Here is a 16,467-nt window from a genome sequence, read left to right as displayed (position 1 = left end):
CTGTAAATTTCAGCAATTTGATATGAAAAAAATAATCAAATGCAATTCATTCCAGCTCCCATTGGCCAGGGCTCACAGCAAAAATATTAATACTCATTATTTCTTTTTGTCATTTTTCTAGGCTTTTACAAAACTGGGATAATTTTCCACAAGCAATTTCATGTCCTGTTCTTTTTAAAAAAATTTTTAAAAATTTATTTATTCATGAGAGACACACAGAGAGAGAGAGGCAGAGACACCTGCAAAAGGAGAAGCAGGCTCCATGCAGGGAGTCCAACAATGTGGGATTTGATCCCTGGTCTCCAGGATCACACCCTGGGCTGAAGGCAGCACTAAACCACTGAGCCACTTGGGCTGCCTGTCCTGTTCTTTTCTATATGGAGTAAGGATTCTCTCAAGACATTAGATATTTTTGAAACCATTATTTCTCTTGTTTATTCGAGAAATATTTATTGATCACCTATTATATGTCTGGTCATCATTCTATAAAACTCAATTTTACAGTGACCGCAGTTAACTTTTCTCTCATTACTCTACATCTAGTACAATGTTTCCACCATAACTGGTAATATGATCTATTTATCCAAAAGGACACCTTTGAAAAAAAATAACTTTACAAAAAATGAGGAAAGTAATGGTTTTACAATTCAGTGGAGAAAGATTGGGTATTTTTTAAGAGATGTGAAATAATTCTTTAAATATCTGGGGAAAACTTACACTAAATTTACTCCCATATCAAAGTTTATTTGTTAAAATTTAAAATGAAGAATAATAAAACACAAGAAAAAGCAAATGAACAAACCAGAGAGAGGTGAACAATATGAATATTTAATAGGTACTGAATCAAGTGAATAGTTGCTGAATCATTTGATGGGCTGCATGTTAACAGAATAAGCTTAAAACAATAAAATAATTCCTAAAAGGGAGAATAGGATCAATAAGAATCTTGACTCAACAATCAATGAGAAAGCATTAAAATATTAATGTCATTGAGCATGAAAAAAGAGTTTCACATGTAGTGCTGATGAAAATGAAAGTTCATACAATGTTTTTGGACAACTATTTGCAGATACACTTTCCTTTATGTAAGGGTTTATTTAGTTCTGATTAACCTTTACTCCTGGGATATTATGCCTGGCATCCCAACCAAAAGTGAAAGGGGCTTACCAGGGCTCTGGGCTCCAATTTCTGTATCCTTAGCTTCAACAAGTAGTCATAACGTCTTCTGAGCTCTAAGCCTTTTAGCAGTTCCTTCTAGAATGGATTAATTTCCCCAAGAGAAAAACATTCACCAAACTCACTGTTTCTCTCTTGAACCTCTTCTCCCCTATATCTTAGGTGGGTAATTATTTTCTCTATTCTTAGTTTTCAGTTGCCTTGGCAGTTTTAGTTTTTGCTATTTCATCCAGTTTCTGTTTCTTCAATGAATGTTTCTTGACTTACTGGTTCTTATCACTAAAATCCAAAGACCAATAGTTTATTATAAAATAGATGTGTTCAACCATGTATAATAGCTCTAAGCTGGAAATCACCCAAATGTCCATCAGCAGTAGACTGTATATGTTTTGGTATATTCATACAATGAGACTACAACCACATTTAACAACATGAATAAATCTTACAAGTATGTTGAAATGAAGACAACAAAAGGGCACACAGTTTTCTTTACAATTTATTTAAACTTCAAAAACAGTCAAACTAATCTATTGCCTTAGAAGTTAAAATAGCAGTTACTCTTGCAAAGGTATTTTCCAAACCTGATAACAATTCCCATTCCATCAGTAATTGATGAAAGAACACTTTTGTGGAGACATTTTTTGAATGAGTATATATGACAAGAAGGGTTCGTATAAATTCTGAGCAGCAAAATGTGTTGAATTGCAATATCATTTGGAATTGCAGCCTAGCATCCAATCACAGTTCTTCTGGTAATAGTGCCTTCATTTTCCTCTTTGGAACAACTTAAGTGTAAACTTCCAGAGCACTGAAATACCATTAGAGTGATTGTTTTAGGAGTAGGCACATAACCTAGTCAGAGACAATGAGGCACAATGGTATTTTGCAGTCTTCTGGATATGAGGTAGATGATCTTTTCCATTGGGCATAAGTGAACCTGAGAGGATATGAAGATCAAGTTGCTCTATTAATCATGTAAGCAGCACAGAGATCAGAGTCAAGATAAGCAAAAAAGGGAGATTGTTATCCTAGTGATCCCAAAGTTACTCTAAGCTAATCATGGTAATAGTCTTCCTGCAAGTGATTGATTTAGCATTTGGCATATGATCTAATCCTGGCCAATTAAATATAATAATATATCTTTTGCAGTGCTCTGAAAAAATTGTCTTTCCTCTTAAGAAACAAGAAATGATGTTTCCTTTTATTTTTTAGGATGCTGTTATTTATTTATTTATTTATTTATTTATTTATTTATTTATTTTACTTTCATTTTTTAAATAAATTTATTTTTTATTTGTGTTCAATTTGCCAACATATAGCATAACACTCAGTGCTCATCCCGTCAGTGCCCACCTCAGTGCCCGTCACCCAGTCACCCCCACCCCCCACCCACCTCCCCTTCTACCACCCCTAGTTCGTTTCCCAGAGTTAGGAGTCTTTCATGTTCTGTCTGCCTTTCTGATATTTCCCACTTATTTTTCTCCTTTCCCCTTTATTCCCTTTCACTATTTTTTATATTCCTCAAATGAATGAGACCATATAATGTTTGTTATATATAACTCTTGGAATCTCTGTAACCAGTTTGAGGGCAAAACTAGCATAATGAAGATAACAAAGGGGGAATGGGAATACTCTGAGCCCTTTGATCATTTGCTGCTGATAATACTGGAGTCCTACTTCTGACTCCAAATTATGAGATAGAAAAAAATATATTTATTTATTTTTTTAAAGATTTTGTTGAGAGACATGGAGAGAGAGAGAGGCAGAGACACAGGCAGAGGAAAAAGTAGGCTCCATGTAGGGAGCCCCACGTGGGACTCGATCCTGGGTCTCCAGGATCACGCTGAAGGTGGCGCTAAACCGCTGAGCCACCCGGACTGCCCTTGTGTCTCCATCATATATAAAAATACATACACAAAAACAGCAAGCTTGATATAAGATTAAGTAAAATTTGAAGATAGAAGTTAAAACTTAGGAAGCTACTAATGTCTAACTCAACTTATTTGTTGAGAGATTGCAATCGAATTTATTTACCTACAAAATTACAATGTATAAAATTCACATATGCAAATTGTAAATTTATATACATATCACTATCACCATATTTTTAAAATAATTTGAAAACTATTTTTCCAACAGAAGCAAAATAATTCAAAAACTATTTTTTTGTCAGCCCGAAGTTTAATAATCTCCACAAGTTTGAGTCATAAATTTTCTGGCATGACAAATATTGATACAGCCTTTTTTTTTTTTTACCCAAGCTTAAGTTTAAAATTCCCACCGTAAATAGTCCAAATTGAACCAGTCCAATTTATATATATAGGACAGCAAACAGAGATTGACATTTTAGAAAAGAAACTGAGTGTTGAAATACAGGTATTTAATTTTTTCATCATTAGTATTTTAAATTTTTCCTGAAAGCTTTTACTTAAATATAACTAATTCCTTATAATGACATTTCCTCTTTTTGGTGGATGGCAAAAAGCTCTTTGAAGTACGTTTTACTTGATATATATATATAATCAACTACATATTTTTAGACAGGATAGATATGTTATTCACTTTGCTTCTACTAAAAAGGCTAGGGAATATAAAGATCCGAAAGATTCTATGAACCTGTAACTAAAAATAAACACTTTTTCATGGAAGTAGGTAGTTTTGTAGTGTACATTACTGAATTATTTATCTAATCAAATCTTGGATGGCTTAGGTGATGAATTAGCATAACCAAAGTAATTGTTTAGGGTGGTACTACATTATTCTGTGAAATGTAGTTGCATTTTCCATTTAATATTATTACTTTTGTACTTTTTTGTCAAATATGTGAACTCTGACCCCTGTTCTGAGTTCATTGTAGTAAAATCCTCTCAAGGATAAAAAATATTAGAAAGTCCTAACAGAACAGTATAAAATATATAGGCCCTTCAGTAATTATGCTATAATTCCGTTGGAAAAAGCAATTGTATTACAGGCTCAATTTTCAGATACTTGCTTTACCTTTCTTAAAAAAAAAAGAAAACTATGCCTTTCAGCTAGGGTTTTTTGTTCTTGTATATATTCAAAAAGGACTAATATTTCCTGACATGGTTTTATTTTTGTTACTATATGTTGGCAAATAGAACTCCAATAAAAATATACAAAAAATAATTTTTTAAAAGTAATTTTTAGTCATCTCAACTTTTAACTTTGGCTTGATAATTGATAATACGTTTTAACTAGCCGCTATTTATATATATTACTGACATTTTTTTTCTTTGCATCATTTGGCATAAAGGAGTTGGACTTTTGTAGAATTAAATATATGCTGTTTTAATTCTCAAAGCCCACATTACACACAAAGGCATGGAGGATAAAATGTAAAGATAGTCAAGGAAGCCAATAAGCATATAGGCCACTTCTCATGATATGACTCCAATCACAGCCACCTATTTAGTATGGTTTTATAACACTGGTCCTGCATACATTTCGTATATCTTCCATGAACTCAACATCAGTGTTGTCCGTGGGATATCCAAGAAAACCATTGAGAATAATTTTAAAACTAAGGTTTGTCAGATACAATTGAGCTTTGGAGGATCACAAACCATTGTAACAGGTAAGATTTTTTTTCACCTCCCATACAAGGGATCAATTTTCTCTCTGTTTGGAAGCAATACCATTCTAGTTGAGAATGCTGGTCTAGGGATTGCAGGGTAAAACAAGAATATTGGATTGGATATCAACTGTAATAGGAAGCCTTTGGAGAGTCTTAAGTTTTAAATATAATTTCATTTACATGTTTAAAAGATCACTGCCAATTAATTGGAGAATTGAAGGAAAGGCAAGGAGACCTTAGTTCCCTACTCCCAATTTAATCAGGGGTAAGGACTTACCTTCTATTAATATATTAAAATACAAATATATTTGTATTAGTAGAATTATATACTATATATAATATGTATTATATATATCCAAGAAAACATAAATATAAACCTAAATAAACCTAAAATATTAATACATAATGTTAATAATTATAGGATTAATTATATAAGTCTATAATATCTACATAATCATGTTGTTATATATTAATATAATTATATACTTATTAATATATAATACTTATTCTACATATTATATACTATATATAATATAATACATGCATTATTGTATTAATAATTATATAATTATAGAATAATTATATTAATAAAATAATGCATTACATAATGCATATATTATATTATATATGTTATTATATTGTTAACTAATTATATGTTAATATATTATAGAATTTATATAATATAATAAATGTTTATGTTTTATATAATAAATTATATATTTATACATTATAAATGTATTAGTATATTATCTAAATATATAATATAAATATATGAATAAAATATAAAATAAAATATTTTAAATATTTTTAAAATTATTAAATAATAAGAAATTTAATGTGTTTTTAAAATCAATTTGAGAGGCTTCTGAGATAAACTGTGAACTGCCTATTTCATTCATTAAAGGAGCAACAGCAGATATTGAAGAATAGCCCTCTTAAAATGTGGGTATGACTTCTCTTGATTTCCCTATAATCCTCATATCTCCATCACCAAGGGAAAGAACTGTGCCACTGGTTGTCCAAAGGAGTGCCTAATTAACCCCTGACTTAAAGAGATTGAAGTGTGGATAGAGAAATACTTTTTCATTAAAATCACTTTAAAATGATAGCTAAAATATGACAGATCACCTATTTAATATATTGCTGAGCTTTAAAGAGTGTCAGGAAAATCCCCAGGGACCAACAATGAACAGAGAACAGAAAGCAGAAACAGTAAACACATGACCCGATGCTTTGGCAGGTTGGAGGGAAAAGGGCATTGCCTCCATAATTAAAAATTGTTATATATTAACAAGTATATAATTATATTAATATATAACAAATAACATGATTATGTTTTTTAAATATTTAATATTTTAAATATTATTCCCGTAAATTATAATCCATTGAAAATTATGTTCAGCATGTTGTACAATATGTTAACTGCACAAAGATAAGAAATTGTGGGCAAAATGTTTGAAAGGGTTCAAAATCTACAAACTTCCAATTATAAAATAAATTATGGGGATGTAGTATGCACAGTGTATTGCATTGCATATCTAAAAATTGCTAAGAGAGTAGATCTTAAAAGTTCTCATCGCAAGGAAAAAAATTGTAACTATGTGTGATCATTTCACAATATATACAAATATCAAATTACTAATTTGTATACCTGAAATTAATATAATGTGTCAGTGATGTACTTCAATAAGCATTTTTTTAAAAAGACAATTCATTTTCATTCTTCTACCAAGTCTATGTATAATAGTTGTCAAATAGGACCCTCATTCCCCTGGCCTCATATCTCCCAATGACTTCTTTAATTGGTGTTTGTTAGGAGTTGGACATGTAAGAAACCTTTTTTTTTAAAGATTTATTTTTATTTATTTATGATAGACAGAGAGAGAGAGAGAGAGAGAGAGAGAGAGAGAGAGGCAGAGGGAGAAGCAGGCTCCATGCCGGGAGCCCAATGCGGGACTCGATCCCGGGACTCCAGGATCGCGCCCTGGGCCAAAGGCAGGCGCTAAATCGCTGAGCCACCCAGGGATACCCTGTAAGAAACCTTTTGAGTTGTCTCTTGGATTTATCTTTTTTAGGCAGAAGATGTACTCCAATTTATACTCAAACACATAATAAGCTTTGCAGGCCATGGGCACCTGTCTATCAGAGAGGCCGCAGCTATCCAGTTCTGCCTGTGACTAGGTAAAGTATGAGGAAGTCCTTGTGGCCTCATGGCTAAACATCCAGCTTTTATCAATTATAAAGGAGATACTTTAACCTCCATTTGTGTAATTATTGTGCTTGTCCTCAAATGGTTACAAATTTACAAAAAGAAAAAGGATTTTATTTATCAGTATTCTGAAATATCAACCAAAACATTATGTTGAGCTGTGGCACAATTTTAATATGAGAGTGAAGGAATAACCTTTATGGGCATACCAGGACATTGCATCACTTCTCTAATATAATTACAGGAAATGGGTTATTAGGAAATGCATTGTCATCTCTAAGACAGGAAGACTATTGGGATTCCAAAGTGGTACTTTGCAATTGTTTCCAATAATGACCTAGGGGAAAGGGTTGGGAGACTCTGATCATATCTCTTTAACATTAATACATTAAAAAAAAACAAGACTGACTGTGTGATCCCATCACTAATAATAAATCACTAATACCATACCACCTCCATTTTAAACTTCTACTCAGAAAGGACAAGATCACTTGGGCCTGTGAAATAGGGAATGAGATGTGACCTAGGCAATGAACTTTGAATAATTCTATATAAGTATAGGTCTCTGTCCATTACTCAGACACAGTACTAGTTCAAGACCTGTCTAAATCCTGCCTGCTTTTGAACAGCCAATTATCCTATACTATCTATTAAATCCTATACTAGCTATTTTAAATCCATGACAAAATGTTTGGGTACCTGCTGCCCATTACCATGATAGCATCCTTTAGTTCTCACTTGTTTTCAACAGAAGAACTAGCAAGGAGGTAAAGCTGAGAATAAAAATTTACATAAGATTTTGTGGTCAGTTTCTCATTCTCCAGGAGGTCATTACATCAGCATCATACACACAACCTGAGGCAGTAAGAGCCCAAATGCTTCATTTATTGTTTCTCGAGATGTTATTTGACTCAAGGGTATCAGAAAATATGTAATCTTGTGTTGTCATGGACCCCACCTCTATTTCTCTTCAAACAGGTATCTTCTCTAAGAAAAAAATTATACAGGTTATGCTTCAAAATGTATCCAGAAAACTGTGTGGAGGTTCCTCAAAGAGTTAAAAATAGATCTGCCCTAAGACCCAGCAATTGCACTGCTGGGGATTTACCCCAAAGATACAGATGGAATGAAACGCCGGGACACCTGCACCCCGATGTTTCTAGCAGCAATGTCCACACTAGCCAAACTGTGAAAGGAGCCTCGGTGTCCATCGAAAGATGAATGGATAAAGGAGATGCGGTTTATGTATACAATGGAATATTACTCAGCCATTAGAAACCACAAATACCCACCATTTGCTTCGACGTGGATGGAACTGGAGGATATTATGCTGAGTGAAGTAAGTCAATTGGAGAAGGACAAACCTTATATGGTCTCATTCATTTGGGGAATATAAAAAATAGTGAAAAGGAATAAAGGGGAAAGGAGAAAAAATGAGTGGGAAATATCAGAGAGGATGACAGAACATGAGAGACTCCTAACTCTGGGAAATGACTAAGGGGTGGTGGAAAGGGAGCTGGGCGGGGGGTTGGGGTGAGTGGGTGATGGGCACTGAGGGGGGCACCTGACGGGATGAGCACTCGGTGTTTATGCTATTGTTGGCATATCGAACTCCAATAAAAAATATATACCAAAAAAAAAGAGGATCAGCAATTTAACTCTACATTCCTGAGACCCACATACAACAGGGTATACAGTAGACTACATTAGAGGAAAGGAAACCATTTTAATTAACCTAATATTTATAATGAGTAGTAAATATGCCTTTTTAAATGTTTTTTCTCTGGAAGGAGACATTAATATTTATTTGATTTCAGTTAAGCATCCCTGACCATTGCTACACAGAGAAATACTATCCCCTCTTACAAACATATTTGTTATTCACACTTCCTTCAAAGGAATGTAACACACAACCAAAATGATTTAGTGCCTTGCTTGCAAAACGTGCAGAAACATGAGAGATCAATACAGAATTGTCTTCCTATAAAGTAAAAAAGGACAAACTGCTCTAAATATGCCATCTTCAAACCCACTAGATAATGGCAACCTTATCTCCAACTGAATTCCCACCAACAGGGTATAGGATCTCCCACTTATTTATCTCGTTAACAACACATATTTTCAAACTTCATACAAATTGCTGATCTGATGCATATGAAATTCTTTATCATTTTAGTTTCCATTTCATTGTTTACTGGTGAGAAACAAAGTCAAGAAATAATTCCTAAGCACCTACTATATGCCAGATACTATTTTAATTGTTTGAGATATATAAATGAAAAAAAAAGGAAGGAAAACCACACATTATAGAGCTTATATTCTGACAAGGGCAAAAAACCCTTATTAATTAAGGAGATTATAGAGAATTTTGGGAGAGAACATATGTTATGGAAAAGAAAAAAATATGGGAAGCAGATTAAAATAAAGCATGTTGATTGACCATAGGATCTCCTATTTTGTGGTATGTTTGTTAATATTTTTCCCAAGTTCTCTAAGAACTGTTTGTTTTATTCTCATTTTATATATATTTTATTGATTCATTTTAACTATCAAAGTTTGCCCTAAACTTATTTTATTTCCATTTTGTATACAATGATTTTTGAAATTAGAAAAATTCATATCTTTATAAAATCACATTTATCAAATTTTTCAATATCTCTGGATTTCTGCTTTTAAGTAAACTTTTTCCCCACTTCTACAGGGGAGAATATATTTTCTTACAAATGATATTTTCTAAATTTAAGTATTAATTATTTTCCATTTGAAATTTGAGGGTAATATGTAATAACCAGATTAAAATTTACTTATTGGCAAACAGAAAACACATTAACCCTGAAACATTTGTTGATTCAAATGTTTTTTCCTCATTCACCTGATATGTCATCTCTGTTATGATTCAAGTTTCTATGTGAAAATTTATTTCTATGTCTCTACTCTGTTTCCTTGACATAGAAGACCTACCTTGTTCTTCTTTGAAGTCCAAACAGACAAGCCTTCAGAGTTGCAAGAGTGTTCCTGTTAAAATATGAGGGAAATCATGTCGTGCCTATGCTCAAAATACTCAAATGGCTCCCCATCACACTCAGCATAAAAACCAAATTCCATTCTAAGACTTGAAAGGTTCTAAGCCACCTCTCAGCTTCTGCCAGATCCCCATCACCTCTCTGAACTCACTTCCTGATAGCCTATACCTTGCTCACTTGGCTCTAGCCATGCTGGTATCCTCAGTGTTCCTTGAGCATGTCAGGCTTACTCTTGCCTTGCTGTCCCTCTACCTGGCATGCTCCTTCCCTGGAGAGCCACAGGGCCCATCTTCTCTCTACCTTCAGGTCTTTACTACTCAAAAGCCATGGTCTCAGTGAGGCCCTCCCTGGACTCTATCTATCCAATTTCAGCCTCCCACCTAGAATTCCAATCCCACATCATTTGCTTTATTTTTCCTTTCTTAACACTTATCCCTTTGAGAATACTTTACATTTCACCTACTGTGTCTTGGCTACTGTCTGTCTCCCACACTAAAATTAAAGCTCCACCATTGTTTTATCTGTTTATTTGGTTCATTACCATATCACCAGTACCCGTGCCTGAAGATTGCCTGGCAGAGAGCCCACCTAAAGTAAGTATTTGTGGGATAAAGATAAAGCAAATGAGTCAAAAAGCAAATGGGGTCAGCTTAAGCCAAAAGTAGAGCTAGGCAGTTTCCCCTGGGTCTAGCCCCAAAGCTACAAATGCAAATGCCTTCAGGGGACAACTGGGAATTGTATTAGAGTGAATCAGGCCAGCTGGGGACAGGCTAGTTTGAGAGAGCATTCAGTCTAAAATGGGCTGAGCTCTTCCTCAGACCCAGCTGCTTGTATCCTTGTTGGAATGTGGGCCCTAATCCTCGGTTTGGTTTGGTTTGGTTTGGTTTGGTTTGAGGTGGGCCAGAAATATGGATTTTTGTAATGTGAAATCTCCCAAGTGTTTAAGTATCTGATTTTAAAATAGAAAACAATAAAAGCACCGGGATCAAACAAAACATGGCAGCTGGCTGAAATCGGCCCATGGGTGGCCTGCAGGTGTTTTGCTAGACTAAATTTTCTGGTATATGAAAGAAAGAAAATGAATCCCTGCAAGGTGGGTTTGCCTTGTGTAATACTTCAGGCAAACAGTTTCAGGCCATGTTGTGCGAAGAGAATGAACTGGAATTACCACCTTTTTTGGGACTTCTGAAAGCTCCCTGCCAACAGCTACCCTCCTCACCCCACTGTGTATGGAGTTAGGGAAGCCTGGGCAGTGGGGTCACCTTAACTCTTCCTTTGAGGGCGGGGGTATATTTTAGTGAAGTGTGAAGTGGGGAGACCAGAGAGGGTCTTGAAGGGACCTTCCACAGCAGGACTGGGTAAGGGCAAGGAGGAGAAAAAGAGGACTTAGGCCCATGTGTTGGGGCACCGTATCTTTGAGGGACTTTATTGGGGTTATTGCACCCTCTCCCCACCAATGACTGTCCCTCTAGGTGGCATCATACAGTTGAAGGAGTTAGCCGACTGCCCCATGCCATCCATCTCACCTGGAAACAGAGTTGCACAAACTTCCATCACAGCTTCTCTGTGTGCTGGACTGGCCAGGATGTACCTGTGAAGGGTTGGTAGCTGCCAGATTTGTTGGGGGGATAGCCTGAATGGGGCTTCTGGAGGCAGCAGACCTCCATTCAGTGAAGCACTGGGTGGAGCCACCTGTGGTTTCAGGCAGCTGCTGAAAGAAGCATGGACTGCCTAGTACTCCCCATGTCCTGGAGAGAAACGTTAGGCTCAATCCTCTGATGCCCCTCCTCTATAGTGAGGCAAAGCACAGTCCAGTAGGAGAAAGAACAGCGAGGGGACTCCTGTACCTGTGTTCAGCAAGGTTCCATTTGTTTGGATAAAATATTTTCCAAATGCAAGGTGGCACATCTCTTAAGTCCTGAGCAGCCCCATGACCCAGTCTCCATAAGAACTATTTATCCAGTGTAAGGTAAATGAACCAAGACCTTCAGGTCCAAGATTTACTGTACCTGGGTCCTCTGGGAAAAGTGAGGAGGCTACTCACAGCCCCCTGCTCATGGGGTGTCAGGTCAGAGTGTTTAGGCTGAGCTTGGGGCTCTACTCAGCAGGTGCGGCATGAGCTCCCTGAAGTAAGAAAAGCCTTTTAGGTATACGGTTGGCCCTGCTTAACTCTTGAGTCATCCCTGTCAAAATGCCATTCTAGGGAACTTTCACTCCATTTGGTTCTCTGACAGCTGTCACATCCTTTCTGCACAGAGCCAGGGAGGAAAATATGGATACTGCCAGAAGTCCAACTTTTTCCTGGGCCTTCCCATTTCTCACGGGTCCCACTCCCCACACCTCCTTTTCTGTGTTCTCACTTCCTCTGTCAGTCTTTCTCCTTGGAATTCTTTCTTCCTCAGTGTTCCTCCCTTTCTGTCTCCTTACTCACGCATAGACCCTCCCTTTGAGTATCCTTTGCCCTCTCTCTTTGTGTCCCTCTCCACTCAAGGTATTCTGTCTGCTTTCCTCTAAGCCCTCGAAGCCCAAGATCTCATTCTCCCTCTGTTATTCTCCACCCCTTCTCAGTTGGGTGCCTCTCTCTTAGGTCATCCCTCCCTCAGAAGAGCCTCTCCATTTTGGGCCCTGCCCCCCCTCTTCCTTAAGGAGTCACCTTCCCTACTCCCTCTCCCCATGGCCCATCTCTAGTTCCTTCTCCTCCCCCCTCTCTAGACAGACCGGCTAAGTCCTATTCCATTTTTAGATGACTGATTATGATACTAGCTGAACTTTATTCACAGCCTGCATTTACAGCTGTCCCTTCCTTTCATGCCCCATCCACCAAACACACCCAATCTTTTCAACATGACAAAGTCCTTACACGCAGCATGTCATATCCACATAAATTTGTATTTTTTGGAACAAAACAACAGTTACGCTGGCAAAGATGTTGAATTAACAGGGACCCTTAAGCTTTCAATACACTGAAAAGCAACATTATTTTGCATGTCCACAAAGTATACATTTGTTTTCACAAATGTGGCAAGGTTTACCCTGACAGTTAGGACTTTTTCACCAAATCATAGACATAGATATGGAAATCATCATCAAACTTGATGAAATACACAGAGGGTTTGGCTTCCACTTGGTGAATGACCATGCCAATCCGTTTGGAGCCATCTTCTTTGGTATATTCCACATGTTTACCTATGAGGCCATCTACAACTCCTCCTGGCTCCCTCTCTGCTGGAGGAGACTCACTGGACTCTGGCATGATACGGAGGTCTCCTTCTTTGTAATCATCTAGAAGCTGGTACATGTACAAGACAGGATCTTTCTCATAGGTAATATAAAACCAGGCTTTCATGATAGGTGCTTGGGCTAAGACCATTCCCCTCCATTCATCCTTAGAACCGTGCTCACCCTCAAACATATGTTCCACAGCTTTACCAATTATGGTGTTTGCAAGGTTTGCATCACTGACTTGAGATGATGCCACCCTGTCGGAAAGAATTTTAAGAGACAAAACTCTTTCATCTCTGTGAAGTTCCAGTCCATAGACACAGTCAATTCCATCATATTTCACCAGATAAAGAGAGGGATTTATAGGCACCTGATCCAGAACGGTTCCTTTCCACTGGGTGATGGGCTCGTCACCTTCCTTCCATCCATGTGAAATTCTGCAGCCCACGATGTTCCTGCGGGACTGGGAGGAAGGTCTGCCCCTCTGTTTCTTTTGGGAGGCTTTTTTCTTCGTCATGTTTGCCGACCCAGTGGCCCGGCCCACAGCTGCCCTGGTTTGCTGCCCTTCGGCCTCTGGTGCGTTGGGGGTCTTCATGCCTGCAGGGGGAGGAGAGAAGACAAGAGAGAAACACTCAATATGATATAAGGTGAAGTTCTCCCAACTGCGACGTGTCTGTGTACCCAGCGCCAGAACCTAAATTTTCCCCATGGACCTGGCAGCAGTGCTGGAAATCCTGGCTGCGTGCCTGCCAAGTGCTCTCCCTCCTAGGTTCCTTTAGGCTGTGGGGAAGGGCGGCAGCGGCAGTGGTGCTGGCTGGGGTTAGGAACTCTGCAGGAGGCAGCAGGCTACCTCCTTGTTCAGAGCCCACTGCCTCCATCACCCGCCACGGGCGCCCACTCTCAATCCCCTGCAAAGCGCCTATCCTTCACCGCCTTTGACCCGCACGCACTCACTGTCGTGGACGCCCCAGCCTGCTGCCCATACGCCCCTTGTCTACCCGCTTTCCTGGCATCCAGCGCCCTCGCTTCCCCAGGCTCACCTTCAATTTCTTGCCTGGCTCCTAACGCCACCCTCCTTTCCTATTTCCCATCGCACTCCCCCACTCCAGCCTCAGCCGGCGCTTGCCCCCACCCCTTATCTCCCGCAGGAGCCCATCCCATCCCCCTTCTCCATCCTGGAGCCCACCAATGGCCTTGCCCTGCCTGGTGTCCACCGCCCCGGATCCCGGGCCTCACGTGCCCGAATCGGACACCTAGCTGCTGCCTCCGCGGTGAGCTTGTGTCGAAGGAGGATCAGCGGGAGACGAGCCGGGTGTTTGCACAGGCTGGGAGGGAAGGATCCGTAGGCGGGGAGCGCGTCTAGGAGGGTGGCGGGGTAGGCGAGGAGGATGGCGGCGGTATCCCCAGCTCTGAGCTTCGCGGGCCCCCCGCCTCCCTGTCGGCGGCGGCCCCTCTGCCACATCGCGCTCCCACCAGCTGCCGCCGCCGCCGCAGTCTCCTCCCTCTTTCCGTATAGGAGTAGACTTTCAGTTTCCTGTAGTTAAAGAGGCCTCCCCTTCCTGCTAAATATTAGGCTACCAGCCTCTCAGTCCTGAATCAACTCCTGGTCTGCTCCTTCTGTTTCCAAATTAGGATCCTTGGTAACTGTAGGTTTTCCTTTCCTCTTCCTTTGTACCCCCAGCATCTCAGACTCTAGCTCCACCTCTAATCTACCCTGCTGGAGTGACTTTTCTTTTTTCAAGTATTTTGCACACTTTTTTTTATACACACAAATTGACCAAGAAACGCCTCACCCAAAACACATATGAATATAGAAATCCTTTACATTTGTACAATATACATATTTACTCTCTATATATACACACGTCTTATGTATTTACAGATAATCATATGCCCAGACACATAACCCCAAATACACACCTCTCCAATCACTCAACACACAGACATAATATTTTGTATACACATACACAGAAATACATATACTAAGAGTTTTTCCAAAATAGGTTAAGTGTCTTAGTTTTGGTGATCTTTTAAAAAAAAATTTTTTTTTGGAGTTCAATTTGCCAACATATAGCATGACACTTAGTGCTCATCCCTCCAAATGCTCCCCTCAGATCTTGCTTTGGAGAAATAGTGTCTTAAACTGAGGGAGTACTCTTGAATGCGATTGCAATTAGTAACAATGTTAGCTAGTTTTGCATAGAGTGGCATCAATTTTGCTTCTTTTTTGTATCCTTCTTTGTTGTGTATAGATTTTTCAACAATATTTTATAATTCTGTAAAATATCAATATTATGGTGCTATATCTGTTTGGATGTTATCAGTTACTTTCTAGTGGAATGCAATTTTGGGGGCTTTGGTGGCTCAGTTGATTAAGTATCTGCCTTCAGCTCAGGTCATGATCTGGGGATCCTGGGATCAAGCCCAGGGTTGGGCTCCCTGCTCAGCTGGGAGTTTGCTTCTCTCTCTCTTTTGCCCCTCCCCAGTTGTGTTCTCTCTGTCTTCCAAATAAATAAAAACTTTTAAAAATGAGGAAAGTGATCTCAGTCTCATTCAAAATAAATGTTATTTACTGGTTCATTATTTGAAAAATCTGATAGGTATCAGATTAGGGTTAATCTATGTGGTCAGTTTTGTGAGCTGAATTGTGTCCCCTTCAAATTCATGTTTTTGTCCTTGCCCCTAGTACTTCAGAATGTGAATGTATTTAGAGGTAGGGCCTTTAAAGCAATAATTAAAGTTAATAATGGCATCACATGGGTTGGCTTTAATCCAATATAATTGGTGTCTTTATAAAAAGAGGATATTAGAACACAGACACACATGGAAGAAAGACCATGCAGAGACAGAGGGAGAAAATCACCATTTACAAGCCAAGGATAGAAGCTTTAAATCTTGGACTTGGATACCTTGGTCCTGGTTTTATAACTTCTAGAACTGAGAGAAAATAATTTGCACTATTTAAGCCACTGCATCTTTGTTACTTTTTTATGGCAGTCCTAATAAATGAATATACTCAGTAATGACATCCAAGCTGGTTTTGTTGTGTCTTCTCTTTTCTTTCTGATTTTTGTTTCACCCTGAAGCTTATGTTACAATATGGCTGTCAACAACTTTGGCAGTTATATACTCCCTTATTATTATGCAGTGACAGAAGGAACCTATACAACAACTTCTAATCAAAATTTTGCTTTATTTTGATTGGGACCAGTATAGATCCTTTGCCTGTTTTTGTAATATGG

At 38.3% G+C, this 16,467-nt stretch overlaps 1 protein-coding gene across 6 annotated transcripts; it reads right to left on the bottom strand.

Moving 5' to 3' along the window:
* Window positions 1-806: 806 nt before the first annotated feature.
* LOC100855689 (spindlin-2) lies at window positions 807-14,836 on the bottom strand. 6 transcript variants are annotated; one of them, XM_038587568.1, is made up of 5 exons: window positions 14,429-14,836; window positions 13,596-13,822; window positions 11,530-11,594; window positions 9,942-9,995; window positions 807-2,113 (listed from the first exon to the last, which is right to left on the bottom strand). In XM_038587568.1, the coding sequence occupies exons 1-5, from the start codon at window positions 14,685-14,687 to the stop codon at window positions 2,029-2,031; spliced, it is 690 nt and encodes a 229-aa protein (XP_038443496.1). In that variant the 5' UTR covers window positions 14,688-14,836; the 3' UTR covers window positions 807-2,028. The 6 variants fall into 6 exon arrangements, with proteins under 6 accessions (XP_038443496.1, XP_038443493.1, XP_038443491.1 ...); XM_038587565.1 differs by lacking the exons at window positions 807-2,113; window positions 9,942-9,995; window positions 11,530-11,594 and having other exon boundaries at window positions 12,874-13,822; window positions 14,466-14,821; XM_038587563.1 differs by lacking the exons at window positions 807-2,113; window positions 9,942-9,995; window positions 11,530-11,594 and having other exon boundaries at window positions 12,874-13,822; window positions 14,429-14,755.
* Window positions 14,837-16,467: the final 1,631 nt, after the last annotated feature.

The sequence above is a fragment of the Canis lupus genome, chromosome X, assembly GCF_011100685.1.
Source record: "Canis lupus familiaris isolate Mischka breed German Shepherd chromosome X, alternate assembly UU_Cfam_GSD_1.0, whole genome shotgun sequence".
NCBI classification, from domain to species: domain Eukaryota; kingdom Metazoa; phylum Chordata; class Mammalia; order Carnivora; family Canidae; genus Canis; species Canis lupus.
Note: the sequence above shows the minus strand (reverse complement) of the source record. Positions and strands in the feature narration are given on the sequence as shown.

Bases quoted from the DNA above. Each gene is read 5' to 3' on its own strand.
- LOC100855689 (XM_038587563.1), bottom strand. From the start codon at position 14,687: ATGTGGCAGAGGGGCCGCCGCCGACAGGGAGGCGGGGGGCCCGCGAAG. The intron at 13,823-14,428 runs GCAGGGCAAGGC...CTCCCCCTGCAG, and splicing joins TCCGGGGCGGTGGACACCAG to GCATGAAGACCCCCAACGCA.